This window comes from Mustela nivalis, assembly GCF_964662115.1.
Source record: "Mustela nivalis genome assembly, chromosome: 1".
NCBI classification, from domain to species: domain Eukaryota; kingdom Metazoa; phylum Chordata; class Mammalia; order Carnivora; family Mustelidae; genus Mustela; species Mustela nivalis.
Window position 1 is genome coordinate 24,688,351 of NC_139020.1, and position 16,188 is coordinate 24,704,538.

The following is a 16,188-nucleotide window of genomic DNA, read 5'->3' on the forward strand; positions in this document are numbered from 1 at the left end:
CATGAGAGTTAGTTCACCCATACTTTGCTCTCATGGGAGGTGAAGCCAAAATCTCCTTTCCTAGTGTGAGCTACAGGGGTGGGATCAGTCCAGAGTCAGCCCTATTCACACTGTAAGCATTTGATATGTAAACTGAAAACCAAAACAGAACATTCAGTTCTCTATCCTTGAAAAGGCATAGGCAAATCCATCGTTAACTAACTGCACCGATTACTTTATATGTGGTGTTTAGCAAGCTATTTCCTCTTTTTTAACTTTAGATTAAATTATAGATCTTAGGGAATGATCATGAGAATTAAAAGAGAGATAATAGAGAGACAATAATAGAGAGAATTAAAAGGGAGATAATCTTATTGTCTGAATTCGTGACTGGCACAAAGTTAGATTCCTTCTTTCTTCTCCCTTCTGACTTGGGGCGGGGGGGGGGGAGCATTTGAATGCTGCTTTTTTTTTTTTTTTTTTTAAGAAATATTTAAAGTCAATCAGAGAAAGACAATCATCATCTGATCTCTCTGATATGAAGAATTTGAGAGGCAGGACAAGAGGTCGTGGGGGCGAGGGAGGGATAAAATGAAACAAGATTGGATCAGGAAGAAAACAAACCGTAAGAGACTTTAATCTCACTAAACAAACTGAGGGTTGTTGCAAGGTCAGGAGGAGGGATAGGTTGGCTGGGTTATGGACATTGGGGAGGGTATGAGCTACGGTGAGAGCTGTGAAATGTATAAGCCTGATGATTCACAAACCTGTACCCCTGGGGCAAATAATATATGTTAATTAAAAAATATATATATTTAAAAAATAAGACTAGGGTTAAAACAAGATAATTGTATTTGGTAATGCTTATTTAAATCTGATCATTCCTTTCATCAAAAACACTCCTTTTATTGGAGACTATTGAATTACCTTAATCAAACTTCAAAGAATTATAATAAGGTAAGGAAATGGCAACATCTCGTGTTTCCTCTTACTGGATCCATGAGCCCCCAGTCATCCTTCCCAGTTTTTCCTCTCCTACAGCGAGATACTATAGATTTACAGAGGGGAACAAGGCAATTAAACTTGAAAACCACAGTTTCCAAGCAGTAATTTATTATGAATATGCCTTTCAGGGATGTTAAGTTTATTTTCATCTATATGCCTGGAAGACAGGGTTTGAGAAAAATCAACAAATGCACGCATCATATACCTGGCATTAGTACTATTATAAATTCTGCCAAAGAGAATTTTTGTATGATAGCAGGTACAAAGTCCATGAGGATTATGTTCTATTATTCAACTGTCTTTGTTACCAATTACTGTAAAGTTTTATTAACCCGTTTGGAACACTAGAGGAGGGAGATGGGAACCAGGGTCGAATTACGCTGATTGATTTCTTGGCTGCTACAGAGTGCCAAGAGGGGCTGTTTTGGGCAATCATTCAAATGCTTGAAGGATTTCTAGAATATAGCTTGTTCCAGTCTTTTGTTGCTTCCTATGCAGGCAGTGATTGTAGAAAAACAAAAGTTTCACTATTGTGGGCTTTCTCGATTTCATACAAAATGCAACCTTGCTCCAATATTACTATGTGGGGGGGGGGGCTTGGGGATTGAAGAAAAAGAATTGGCTGATTGAGTGAAGAACATGAAATTGGGTCAAGAGAAGCTAAGGTAGAATTATACTCTTCAGCTGAATTGCCCAAGGACTAAGACACATGGACTTGATCCAACACCAAATATAACTTTATTTTTCTTTCTCTCCATTGGAGAGAACAGCATGTATGTTGCTAAGCACACTCCTCTACTTGAGAATATCCCTATGTCCGTGGCTTCTGAACTGTTCAAGTATCTTTCCACTGTAATTGCATTTGGATTGGCCAGCCAACTAAAAAAAAAAAAGATGAAATTAGTTATATCAAAGTTGTTAAGAATTTCTGTAAGGCGATATTTATTTTTCCAATATAGTGTAGAGAAATTAACTTCATCTCTAAAGGCTGGTATTCATGGGTTGAGACTCCATGCTCACCGGCTAAGCGTTATAAGGATTTGTGGCTGAATGTTATCTCAAACAATTTTGTCCACCCAGCATTCTATTTCCCATTTGAGTAATAGGAAAAATAAAAATGTAAGATTTCTAAAACATGATTTGCAAATTATTATCTTGTAGGCAATGCTCTTCGTAATTGGTCTGGAAGGGGGGAAAAAAAAAGATAGATTTCTGTCTTTTTCTCCTCTCCAATGCAGTGCACAGGGCCTGCACAAAGCAAACACAGGTGCTTCCTCTCTGCAAATCACTGAAAATTGTTGTGACTTTGGGTCATTCTGGAGCAATCACCTTGAGTTTATACTAAATCATTTATGGTACAAATAAAATTGGACAATAAAAACCTTGCATTTGCAGAATCTCAAATAATAGTAGTTTCCACAAAATGCCAAAGAATTAATTTCCCAAAGATAAAATACTGGATAGATAGAAAAATACATGCACAACTTTTCCCCACCACTCAAGATAATGTAATTAATATTCAGGCAATTTGTTCAGCTTCTGATAAACAAAATCAATTATTATGTTGTCTGTGTGCATTTCTTTAAATACAATTACTTAACACCTTTCCTAGAAATTCTCTATTGAGAAGTACAGTACAGACTTCTTAGTGAAGGAGAAATACCAGAGCAAGAATTAAGGAGTGAAATGGCAAAGAAAATAAAATACAAGTTGAAGAACTCTAGCTTTAAGAATGGAAGGCCATTGTTAAAAAGCAGCATCTGGCTAGTTTCTGTAACAAGTAATGTTTCAAATGAACGGTTTTGTTGGAAATTGTCATCATATATTATGTAATGAGATGAAAGGAAGACAGAAGACAAGGTAAAAACACAATCTGATAAAATCCCCAGAAGTACTGTGCTAATGAAACAATTATATTTTCCATATTGGTTTCAATATGAAAAACTCCTCTTTCTTCACGGACTAAGGCAGCTGAAAACTGTTTAGGAAACAGAGTCTGGAAAAATAGAGTACAACCCACAGTGGAGTACTTCATATTTCTATCTTTGTTTCCAAATACTTCCAATTAGAGTCATTTTCTAATCCCACCAGGGGTTCCTCTTACAATTACCATCATGATTAATTACCATGAATTAATTCAACTAGCCACCCCAAAAGTGTAAGCATCATTCTTAGCATCCCCCTTCCACTCCTTTTAGTCAGGGACACATCTGGTCACTAAAACTCATCTATTCTACTCGTAAAATAGCAATTTAGTCCATGCCCCATCTCCTCTACTAGGGTGAAGTTCCAACCCTTATCCACTAATAAGAGCCAGTCAGAGTTCCAATCGTTACCACTTTCACTTTCGCCAAAAAAAACAACCCCTTAGCTTGTCTCCTTATTCTACATGATTCTCCGCTTGGTCCCAGAGTTGTGTTAACAAAACATGGACTGATCATACCACACACAGATAAAAACTTTCAATGCCATCACCTACAGAAAGAATATTTCTCACATTTTACAAAAATTAAAAAAAAAAAAAAAAGTCTCCTACACTTGAAACCAAACTCCCTTCCTGCCACGGTCTTCGCAAACATCCTACCATCCAGATAGGTTATACTCATCTGTTCTCTGTACATCGTTGTGGTCTTGTCATGTGCATTGCATACATCTTTCTTCCTGGTATATTTCTAACCATCCTTCAAAACATAGTATGAAGACGTTTTCAATTTCTGCCTCAGAAGAAGGCTTCTTGACTAATTCTTGGTGTTCCTATAGCACTTTTTTATACCTCTTTAAAAAAAAAAATAGTTAATGAACCAGACTTTCACTAAACTCCAAGCTTCATGAAAATAGAAGCTCTGTTATTCACCCTTTTATCTCCATTCCTCAAAAGTGTTTGATACAAGTAAATGGATAATAAACACTTGTGGAGTGGATGAATGGTCATTAATGAGATCAAAAGATCCCACTGGGTACCAGAGTTCAGTAAACCACGGACAGATGGGTGACCATCCTGAAGCACAGTACCACGAACAGATGGGTGACCATCCTGAAGCACAGTTCCCGTGAGAAATGATAGGACAGACAAAATGATATATCTTTCTGACTATAACCCCAAATCTCTTCTTTTAAATGCTGAATATGTAGAATTTTATTAACTGTTGTTAAAATGAGATATAGATTTTCTAGAATAATACTTTTTGTTATTTATTTAGCAAGCATTTATGGAATACTATCAACACTATGTCTTTAATAGATTAGGGACTCAATGATTAAGGACTCTCGATAAGTATCTCATCTATATCAACAGCTATAATATGCTTTAGGTTTATTCAATAACAGTTTTATCACTCTTTTTTGTAATCTTAAAATGGGGGTAGTTTGTCCTTTAGGAATGACTCTGATCTTTATCATGTCCTATTGCAGACATTAGGTGATCCATGAATTTCCCAGTGGTTTATATCCATTTTAATTAGAGCCAATTATAAAAATCTAATTTAGCTGAATATATGCCCATCAACCCTGTCCATAAATGTTCCTAATTAGGTATTACCTTGGTAGATTAATTGACACAAGCACTTTTATCTTCCAAATTAATTTCATGGAACACAAGGAGAAATTTCAGAATCAAATATATTTTTAAAACCCAGCAGATGGCAGTGCAGTGCAGAATATGACATTTTTAAGACTCACAGTTAAATTCTCCAAGTTAATTTCTAGAAGTAAAATGTGCTTCTTGGTGCATTTCTATATGTAGGCATGTAGAAGAGCAGGTGACAAGGCAGACCGAGAACAGCAAATTGATTCGATTCTGGTCAGAGCATGGCATAGCATTCTCCAGGGGAATGTCTGCATCTTTCCCACGAAGAATCTCTGACCCAAGAAGTAAAGAAATATTGAGTGGAAATAGCGATTGGGTTTCTCCACTGCTCAATGTAGCCAGGCAGTGGGAATTTTAAGTGTTTTATTCTGTTATAAAATGCTTTTGCTGACAAATTTTGCTCTCCAGAATGCAAACTTTGACTTCAGCCCCCATATTTTCAAATAATAAGTTGATAAGTAAAGGAAGTGGTTACTAGATACTCCAGATAATATAAAAATCATTCCAATAAATTCCCCCACTAAACACATATAAACAGTTCTAGGAGGTGTAAACATTAGGAGCTAAATGTCCAATCAGTAGTATTCATTTATTAAGGTTAAAACCAACAAGCTAAACATTTATATTTAACATCGATGAAGAAATACATATCTTCTTTTCAAAATTTAATATTCTAAACATTTACAAATGACTAACTGAAATAAACGTTTACATTGGAAACTGAAATATATGCTTATGAGTAAAGATTTAAATGATGAAAAATACATAATAAATATTGAAACATTGTACATATGTTTGGAAATTAAATTTACTATGCAAAAAACTTATAAAATCAATCTTTTTTTTTTTTTTTATTTTAAAGGAAATGTCTCCATAGTATGTCCACCTGGTTCTAGTCCTTGTGCTGAAGCTCTAAAGTGTGTAGCAATTGATTTATTTTGTGATGGAGAATTAAACTGTCCAGATGGTTCTGATGAAGACAATAACACTTGTGGTAAGTAAGGCCGTCCATATTTTCTCTCACCACTGCCTTTTCATCCTCGCTCCCTGTCTACACACACACACACACACACACACACACGCACGTACACATCTCTAAGATAACAGAAACTATTGGAGAATGAGATATTCCATACTCATGATTATAATTTAATATGGAACCTAATAAATAATTGCATTAATGTTTTCTTAAACTATATTATGCAATATTAAATATTAATTAAGTGGAATTCTATTTGATGACTATGGAAAGAATGCTGTGATTAATGTCAGTCATAAGTAAGGGAAGAGAATGTCATTGTTTTTCATCCTTTATTAAACTACTCCAAACTATTATGAATTTGAATGCTCGTTCATGTTTTTTCACTATTGTACCATAATATTAATCCTTCTCTTTTTGGCCATTTCAATGGTCCCTCTCTCATTAATTGCCACTCCTTAATTTTGATTGTTCCTTTTGTTTGGCTTTTAATGTAGAAATAACAAATAGACAAAAATATGTGCAAGAGTTATAGTTCTGTGAATAATAGAAATCAGTTATGAATAAGTTCCTGTCTTAGGAATAAAATATTCATGATTTGCAAATTTTGCCATCTGTTTAAGTGTTAATATTATTATTATTATCAACTATTGTTATTATTATTATTTCACACTTAAGTAGTACTTACTCTTTGCCAAGCATGATTCAAAGTGATTTATATATATTCACTCTTTGACGGCATTTTATAGCTGGGTAACATATATGAAAGACTATCACATACCTGTAAAAATATATTGATAAGCAAGGCGAACTCTTTGAATAACTCTAACTTATAATTAATTCTTAAAGAATTAAACAGAAAGCATTAATTGAACAATTTTTGGTGCTATTTGTGATCATTATCAAAACAGACCATGAACATAATTATAGTTCCTGAAATGTATAAAGGTTATAGTTACAATTTGCTACACTTTGCTCTTCTTGCTTGCTATTAATTGAAGATGAATGCTTCAATAACAGCAAAGCTTGAAAAGTTACCTAACGACTTGGTACTTACTTTAAAAGGCAGTTGGCCTGTTTTCCAGGACCAAATCAGAAAAAAGGCAACTTGACTAAAGAGGCTTCTACTAAGCAATCCCAATTCAAATGTTCTTTGATAAAATTCAAACCTTCAAAGTTTAACTACATACTTTGAAGTGCACTCAGTGCATATTGGAAGAAAGTGCAGGCTACAGAATATTTTTTAATCTATTTTATATAACTAAGTTACTCAAAGAAGAAGAAAGCAAAATTCTTTTTTGCTATGGCTTTCAGACAGTTTTCAAAACCTTTTCAGGGAGAATATGATACAAGTGTGCCATCATGAGGTAATAAGGGTGATTTTGCTAAATATTTCAGAAAGAATAATGAATGCCAAATTTAGGCACATAGCTTTATGCTTATTTAAGGATGATCGATAAACTTTAGTGGGGAGGAATATGTAAGATGAGTTGAATAGTCAGAAAATGTCTTTACTGTCATGGAGTTAATAATGTTCATGGTAAAGTCATAGCAGTGCATTTCCAAAAATAACCATAGAAATATCATGTAAGTGTGACAAAGTTTGTCCTAAAATAAGTTATAAAGGCCATGAATTCTTTTCCTGAGTCAGTATGGATGATGCTTTAGTATTAGAGGCATGGCATGAGCCTCTGTATTAGAACTGATTTAATTCTTTAAATTTGCCTGAAAGGCACAATCAAACTGTGTATTTACTTTTCAATATCATGGAGGTTTGTGTTAATTGAACCTTAGTCTCAACTAACCTTCCACGTCACTAACTTTCTTAAGTCTCTAGATTCTCATTTTTCACTTTTCTTGGCTCTCGTCATTATTTATAGTTTAAAATTAGCATTGCATTTAACTTGAAAAATAAATGTAAAGCCTTTGTGGAATAAATGTGGACAAATCAATCAATTAATCTGTCCTTATCCAGCTAGGATTCAGGCCTGTAAGTAGTTCAAGTCATCACTCACCATTAGGGATGGTGAGCCCAAAAGCCCAGTGCACTTCACCTCAGCACCAACTTGAACTTTTAGTAGCATAATTTCTACATGAAAGCTTGTGTCCATTAATCTACACTCACAAGAAAATTAATTTAAGAATATTCTTTCTATATGAAATGACCCTGGTGCGCACACACACACGCTCTCTCTCTTTCTTCTCCAGCTGTGAGCTCTAATTCTAGTTCGTGTTATTAATAGAGTCACATTAATGTTGACTTCCTCACATAGCTTCCTTTTTTAGCCTTTAGTTATTTAGGTTTTACACAACTTATAGCTGACTATAGCTGAACCAAGACTTCTTTAAATTGTTTTACTCTTCTGATTAGAATGGTGTCAGCAGGAAAGTTCACTTTTTAGCTGACCTATGAAAAGGAAAGATGCTGACTCACAGCCTTTAGACCAATCTTCAGACCTATTTGGAAGTTGTCAACTGTCTCTATAGATTGTTTGCATGCCTCTATATATGTGCAAGATAGACCTTGGTGGATGGTCGTAGATCATGTTTATCTATCTTATCTTGGAGAAGAATTTGAGGACCTAAGCAAGCACACAACTTGCTTAAATATTTAGCCAGCAGAGGGAGCTCTCATTAGGTTTTAAACGCATGACTTAGGAATCCCCTCCTGTTATAGGCAACGTTTCAGAGAGCTCAGTAAATACCTGATATTATTTGACAGGCTCGTTTATCTCCCACTCGGGATTTTTTTCTCATGCTGCACTGTAAAGCACTATGCAACCTAAAAGGTTGTAATCCTGAACAGTCTCTAATCCTACTTATCCATGGCTGGGTTAGAGCTATCTAAAAGCCTAGCCCGCTTTATTGTCTTGTGTAAAATTCAGTCCTCCAGAAATATCCTGAAATTAAATGAAAGAATATACGAGAAAGCCCCTAGAACAAGCCTATCTCTTGAAATAATAATATTTGGCATTCTGAACTTTGCTATTATAAGTAGTTCAATACTACTATAATTTTATTTTAAATGTCTTCAGGAATATTCTTCTTCTTCTTCTTCTTTTTAAGATTTTATTTATTTATTTGACAGACAGCTAGAGAAGGAACACAAAGGGGGGAGGGAAGCAAGAGAGAAAAGCAGGCTCTCTGCTGAGCAGGAACCCCAATGGGGAGCTTGATCCCAGGACCCTGGGACCATGACCCCAGTCAAACACAGATGCTTAATGACTGAGCCACCCAGACGCCCCAGGAATATTCTTCTTAAGAATACTTTTATCCTCACATACAAGAATTCCCCAGAACTTGAAATGTAGATTATCCATTCCCACCAAAACTCAGCAACTTCATAGACAACTGGAAAAATTGATCATATTTTTTAGGATAGGCTAAATACTATGATAAACAATCTTAGCAATTTAAGACAAAAACAGTTTGCTTATCATGTCATGGTCCAAGTTAGAGGGCAAGGGGCTGTACTCTGTGCAGGTATCTGGGATGCCCTGGATCCTTTGCAACCCACTGACAGACAAAGGAAGAATGTCCTAGAAGGCCTTTTTAGAAATCAAATTTGGAAATAAATACTATTAGCTCCACAATAGTTTAATGGCCAGGATCAGTCGCATGGCTCCATTTTTTTCCCCTAAGATTTTATTTATTTATTTGAGAGAGAGAGAGAGAAAATGAGAGAGCGTGAGAGAAGAGAGGTCAGGGGAGAAGCCAACTCCCTGCTGAGCAGGGACTGATGGGAGACTTGATCCTGGGACTCTAAGATCATGACCTGAGCTGAAAGCAGTTGCTTAACGAACTGAGCCACCCAGGCACCACACATGGCTCCATGTTTAAAAGTGCAGTCTAGTGATGTGCCCCCAAAGGGTCTGAAAAAGGGTATAGCAAACCTACAACAATCCTGCCGCTGGGGACACAACTCACGTTTTTGGAAAACTATGAATCTTGTTGTATGACGCAGACCTGTTGATAATTCCCCCCAAAGATGCAGTGAATGGGTGTGAAGAAGGGAGGAATCACTGAAATGTTATCAGATTTGCAAATTGGTTTTATAAATTCTTAAACCAGTCCTGTTTTGTGCCCTTTCACTCTTTTTTTGCTTCCTCCTACGTGATGTAGAATGTTATTGCAAGTACAATGAAAATGATGGAATTCTTTAAAATTTCCTGTTCCTTCTTTAATTTACAATTCTGCCCACACATACCCTCCTTATTTCCCTCACTTTTCAGTTCAAAGAGGAGATGATAACATCATGATAGCTCTGTATATCGAGGTATAAGGCAGGATAGCCTTCTATGCTCCCCAATAAGACTGCCTGGTTTTGAATTGTCACTAACAAGCTGGGAGAATGTTTGCTGGTTACCTAACCCCTCTGTGCCTCACTTTTGCCACCTGTAACTTGATCAGATGGTTGTGAACATTACACTAATACATCTGTAATAACTTCAGAACAGGAGCTGGCGCACAGTAAATACCCCCTCAGTGCTAGCAGTTATATTCAAATATACCTGGTGGATTGATTGCTCTACTTTATTATATACAAACTATTTACAAAAGCAGTGGACTTTCTTGAACTGCCTGTAATCTTGAAGTCCATATATATTTTTTTTCTGGCAAACAGATTAAAAGTCTTCACATATCACCTAAAATATAAGCAGAAGCCACAGTCATTGACGGAGAAGGACTGACTGTCCCATCTTCTCAGCATGGTCTGCGGTGGGCAGTGAATTGACTTTGAAAAGATTTCCTTTTACAACTAGAAAATTACTTAAATAACTTAACAACTAGAAAAAACTTAATTAAATTAATTTGCATTAAAAATCACATGTTTTACTGTTTATCTTAGAATTGTACCAATTCTCCTTAACTGTCCTCTTCAGCTCAGGGAAGTATTACACATAAGGAGATTCAGTTCTCTCAACAAGCTTGGATATTCTCTGCCGCCTCAACCAAATTTGTCATGGATTTTTCAGTGCTTAATCCTTTTATCCTAGAGTATCTTTTCTGTTCTCAGTTTTTGTTGTTGTTTATTTGTTGTTTTGCTTTTTGTCTTTTGTTGGGAGTCAGGCTACCTAGTCATAATCCAATGAAATGAATTCTTAGGCCATTATTTTTTAAATGGACTTTATATCTTACAATTTATAATCTTACAGTCTTATAATCACAAAGTGAATACTTATGCTTTTTTAAAAATACCGGAACTAGCAAAAAAAGCCAACCAAAAACTGTTCACTTTTCAGTTTTTTCTTTTGTCCATATAAAACATTTGATGTCATATAATAGCTTGCATTTTATAACTTGATAGAAATATTGTATACTGTTACATGGGATTTTCCATCCATCCATTTTGGATTAATTTATTCTAGCTCTCAGATTCCAAGAGCATCAGTTTAATTTTTATAAATTTCTTTAATCTCCCTACCCTCCATCAATGCTTCTGGCCTATGAGGAATTACCAACCTGCCAAGAGGAAAAACGACACACTCTAGGAGTAGTTATTTTAGAACATGGTGTCAACAGAATCAAGTAACTGTATAGAAAATGACCTAAGAAAAATTAACGTTTGTGAAAATAAAATGTGTTTTATTATTTTTTTAAACAATAGTATACATAATAACTGTAAAGGGGACACAAAAAGTAGTGAGGCATGGCTCCTGGTTCATGCCCTCAGTACGATTCTAAACTAGTTGGAAATGACTCTGATATAAGTTAAAGACAACTGACAATACATGACATCAAAGAGAAGTATATGAAGTAAATTTGCTATAAGAATTAAAAGAGGAAAATGAGGGGGGTCGCCTGGGTGGCTCAGTGGGTTAATCCTCTGCCTTCGGCTCAGGGTCCTGGGATCGAGCCCCACATCGGGCTCTCTGTTCAGCGGGGAGCCTGCTTCCCTCTCTCTCTCTGCCTACCCCTCTGCCTACTATGATCTCTGTCTGTCAAATAAATAAATAAAGTCTTTAAAAAAATAAAAAATAAAAAAATAAAAGAGGAAAATGAGGAATCATAAAAAGCAAGAGACATATTCAGGAATATGTGAAAATACGGAGCTAGCGAATTCATACAAAAGAAGCAAGAGGTTTAAAAGAGGTGGACGGGTGCCTGGGTGGCTCAGCGGGTTAAGCCGCTGCCTTCGGCTCAGGTCATGATCTCAAGGATCTGGGATCAAGTCGCACATCGGGCTCTCTGCTTAGCAGGGAGCCTGCTTCCTCCTCTCTCTCTCTGCCTGCCTCTCTGCCTGCTTGTGATCTCTCTCTGTCAAGTAAATAAAAGAAGGTGGAATAGAGTGGATGGATAGAGTTCACCACAGGCCACCAGAAGCACACATATCATTTGCCTGGCCATATTCTGCCCATTTTCAGGAGAACACAGTATGGAATGTACATACTTGAAATTCACCCTAGCTCCAATTTAATAGGGAAAATAAGACCAAAACAGTTAGTAGCTATTTGTTTAAATTAGAAATTTATAATTTAAATATATTTATTTCCTTAAAAATATGAAAAAAAGAAGTACTGAAAATGAAGCTTAAGTATGAGTACTTAGAAATAGAATACTTTTCTAAAAGAATCTTTGGTGAGTTATATACACGTATTTGAAAATGGGCAATAGATTTTAAACATGAGATCTCATGTACTCCCACTTGATCATTTCAGTTTTGTAAAATGGCCCCATACAGATTTCAGTCATCGATGTTCTAGGAGGTGTTCACTAGATGATCTGAATCCCATTTCATATGAGAAAACTTTCCAGGACTATTTTTTGTCTGACACGAATTCCCACTTGTTTCCACAGCCACAGCTTGTGATGGAAGGTTTTTGTTGACTGGATCTTCTGGGTCCTTCCAGGCTGCTCACTACCCGAAGCCTTCTAAATCGAGTGTTGTTTGCCGGTGGATTATACGGTAATAGATCATCATCTATTCCCTGATAAGCCATTAAGTCTTTCTCTGATACAGTAGGTCCTACCACCTTCCGTACTCTATTTGTTTTTGAACAGTCATTTTCACTAGCTATGAAGCAAAGTCTTCCCAACTGATAACTTGTCCAAGTAGTTTCTCACTCATTCTTCACCTTCAAAAAGGTGTTCTGTGCTATGGATCATACTGTCTAATAAACAGGGCCATCACTGGACTCTGCAGTAAGTTCCCATCCCCCATGACTGGCAAACTGGCATGTGTGCCAAGGCGAAGAGCACACATGTATATCTGTATATTGCAATACATAATATTTCCCATCACATGCATCCTGGCCTCTGAAGAGTTCCTTTCTCATTATGCCAGCATCTGTTTGAAAATCTTCTCTGATGTGAGTTAGTCATGGCAGATTAAGAGCTGGAGACACCTTCTATACACATCCTGTTCGTTAGATCTTGAAAAACACTGGGATCAGTGACTATGTATTTGCCCTCCAAGCCACTTCAGCCTACTAATTCAATCATTGTGATGATCCAAATAATCAGGCTGAAGGCTGATCCACCTCAATATTTATCTAAGCATTTTTCACACAGGACTAGTATCTGATTTTCTTTCCCACTATTCCAAAGGAAAATAATTTGTACCCAAATAAATAAAAGTAACACTGAATAAACTCATTACAACTTTTTTTTTTTTTAAAGTCCAGGACTTCTCACAGTTTCGAATAGTTAACAAGCAGTAAATATCTCAAAAAAAGAAAAAAACATAATCTTAAGCCACTAATCATTTTCCTCCACAGAGCATGCAGAATAAATGTTCTATGGGATATACTTTGATAAATGACATTCATTCTGTTAGTTCATCTCTCTTAACAGGTGGATGGGATTATGATTTCCCAATCCAACCTACTATATAATAGTTTTTTTTTTAACTTTATTTTTTCAGTGTTCCAAGATTCATTATTTATGCATCACACCCAGTGCTCCATGCAATACGTGTCCTCCTTAATACCCACCACCAGGTTCACCCAGTCCCCAACCCACTCCCCTCCAAAACCCTCAGTTTGTTTCTCAGAGTCCACAGTCTCTCATGGTCCATATCCCTACTGTTTAATAGTTTTAATCATTGTGATGACTCACTAGAAAACATAATAGCTGATGAAAGGTTACAAGTCAGTATCAAACAAGTTCTTTCCAACCAAATCATAGAAATGGCCCCAAAAAGATGCACAGTATTGTTTACTTGTGTAGATATATCCCAGACACGAGATGAATATGAAGGGAAGATTGTCCTAAACACATTTACTTGACATTATTCAGGGAAAGAAGAACATCCTATTCTCTTTAAATAATTTCTATTTTGGAGCTCAACCACATGTAAGTTATGTTTTCATACTCCAGATAACAGGTTACTTGTGTGCCAAATACAAGATTTTGTGTTAAAAATGGCAGCTCACTTGTCAAGTGAAGAAATAACCAATTTGGAAAATAGTGTTTCCAATATAATCCCATCAAATTTTAAAAGAAGCATTTATATGGCTATTAACAATGTTCATAAGTAAAATGAAAAATATTCTATTTCTTATTTAAAATATCAACAGAAAGCTATAGAAAAATCTTAAGTTACTACCTTTGAAAATGGAAAGAACATGAATCCTTAATTACTTCTTCATGCAATCTTTGGAATTTTATTAAACCAAATAAAAATAATTTAATTGTTAAATCCACTGCTTAGGGGCGCCTGGGTGGCTCAGTGGGTTAAGCCGCTGCCTTCGGCTCAGGTCATGATCTCAGGGTCCTGGGATCGAGTCCCGCATCGGGCTCTCTGCTCAGCAGGGAGCCTGCTTCCCTCTCTCTCTGCCTGCCTCTCTGTCTACTTGTGATTTCTGTCAAAATAAATAAAAATCTTTAATAAAAATAAATAAATAAATAAATAAATCCACTGCTTAATAAAGCTCAGTCAAATTAATATGAAAGTTTATAAGCAGAACTTTTGCCATAATAATATACCATTTATGTAATAATCACACTATGTTAATTAAGGATTTGTATGGTTTGATTCTTTTTTCTTTCTTCTCTGTTACTTAATTTTTAAAACAATTTTTAAGAAATCCATCATTAGTTTTAGAGGCGAGAAGGGTGGGAGTTGGTTAGCCCAGTGATGGGTATTAAAGAGGGCGCATATTGCATGGAGCACTGGGTGTTATATATAAACAATGAGTCATGGAACATTACATCAAAAGCAATCATGTACCGTATAGTGACCAACATAACATAATAAAAAAAAAAAAAAGAAAGAAAGAAAAGAAAAAGAAATCCACCATTAGGGGCACCTGGGTGGCTCAGTTGGTTAAGCGGCTACTTTAGACTTATGTCATGATCCCTGGGATTGAGCCCCACTGGGCTTCCTGCTCAACAGAGTCTGCTTTTCCCTTTCCCTCTGACTCCACCCTTGCCCATGCTCTCTCATGCACACTCTCTCTCTCAAATAAATAAAATCTTAAAAAAAAAAAAAAAGAAAGAAAGAAAGAAAGAAAAAAGAAAGAAATCCACCATTAGTTAAACAATGATTTTGAAAACCCAAGGAATCCAAATATTACCCTAAACACTGAGATTATGATTTAATTAATCATATAAACAACCTAAATATGTTTTCTTCTCAACCTGATTACTGCAATAGTGATGCATTGTCCTTGATAATTTGTTTCTCCTAATGGTGATCAAAGTGGGGCTAAAGACAATGATGTTTCCTAAAGGATTTGAAGACCGTTTAAAGAGTGGAGAAATGCCAAAATGCAATTAAACTATATTTGGGGCTATCCCCTCCTTAGAATTATATTAAAATTACATTTAGCAGAGTGTCAGATATTAAGAATGTGAGCACTGCAAACAGTCTTTGTGAGTTCAAATCTGCCCTACAGATTCAAAATGTGTGATCTCAGGCAAATCATAAAATCTCTCTGACCCAAAATTTCTGCATTCATAGAGTTCACAATCTCTAAATTCAGAGGCCGAAGTCACTATTAAATGTAGTACTAAATGTAAAGGGCTTAGCCTCATATCAATATATCAAAAAAGTAGGCTCTAAAGAGATTAACTATTGATACAAAAATGCAAAATGCATAAATTATATTTAGAAAAAATCTATTCCCTTCAAAAAATCATAAGAATACCATGTCTAATATTATAAAAAACATATATTGTATTTCTAATTAGTCTTATACTTATAAATGACCACATTTTTATTGCAGTCCAGCTAGCTTTTCTGAATCAGAAGAAAGAAATAGAAAACAATATGCACCAGTTTCTCTCTTCTACCTTTGATGTTATATTTTTTAAAAGTAAAAGAATACTGAAAACAAAAGTTTTGAAGGAGATTATCTTGTATCCTTTGGTTTCTTAGCTTAAAAATATCACATGAAGAAAAACTCACTATATTCCTGCTTAAAGACACCAAAACTTCAATTAAAAAACAGAAATCACCTCTGAAGGCTGCTTTGTTTCTTCTTCCTCTGTCTTCATAAGCTTTGATGCTGGAGTCCCTTGAGTCTCACCAGAAAGCTCACTCAAGTGCCCATTCCTGAATAGTCCTAACAAAGGCAGAATTTTTATACATGGTCTGCCCACAGATGACAAGATCTTATATGTAGAAAATTATCAAAATGCACACTAATAAACACACCACTAATAAAAGAATTCAGCAAAATTACAGAATACAAAA

The 16,188-nt window shown here is 35.6% G+C and overlaps 1 protein-coding gene across 1 annotated transcript in view; it reads left to right on the forward strand.

The window, feature by feature from the left end:
• Positions 1–16,188, forward strand: part of TMPRSS15 (transmembrane serine protease 15) — a gene marked incomplete at both ends in the record, with an annotated part of 122,046 nt that overhangs the window by 17,361 nt on the left and 88,497 nt on the right. Inside the window, 2 exons of the mRNA XM_082746920.1 lie at positions 5,433–5,564; positions 12,348–12,456. Of these exons, the coding sequence (XP_082603046.1) occupies positions 5,433–5,564; positions 12,348–12,456 (241 nt within the window). The remainder of the gene's footprint in view (positions 1–5,432; positions 5,565–12,347; positions 12,457–16,188) is intronic.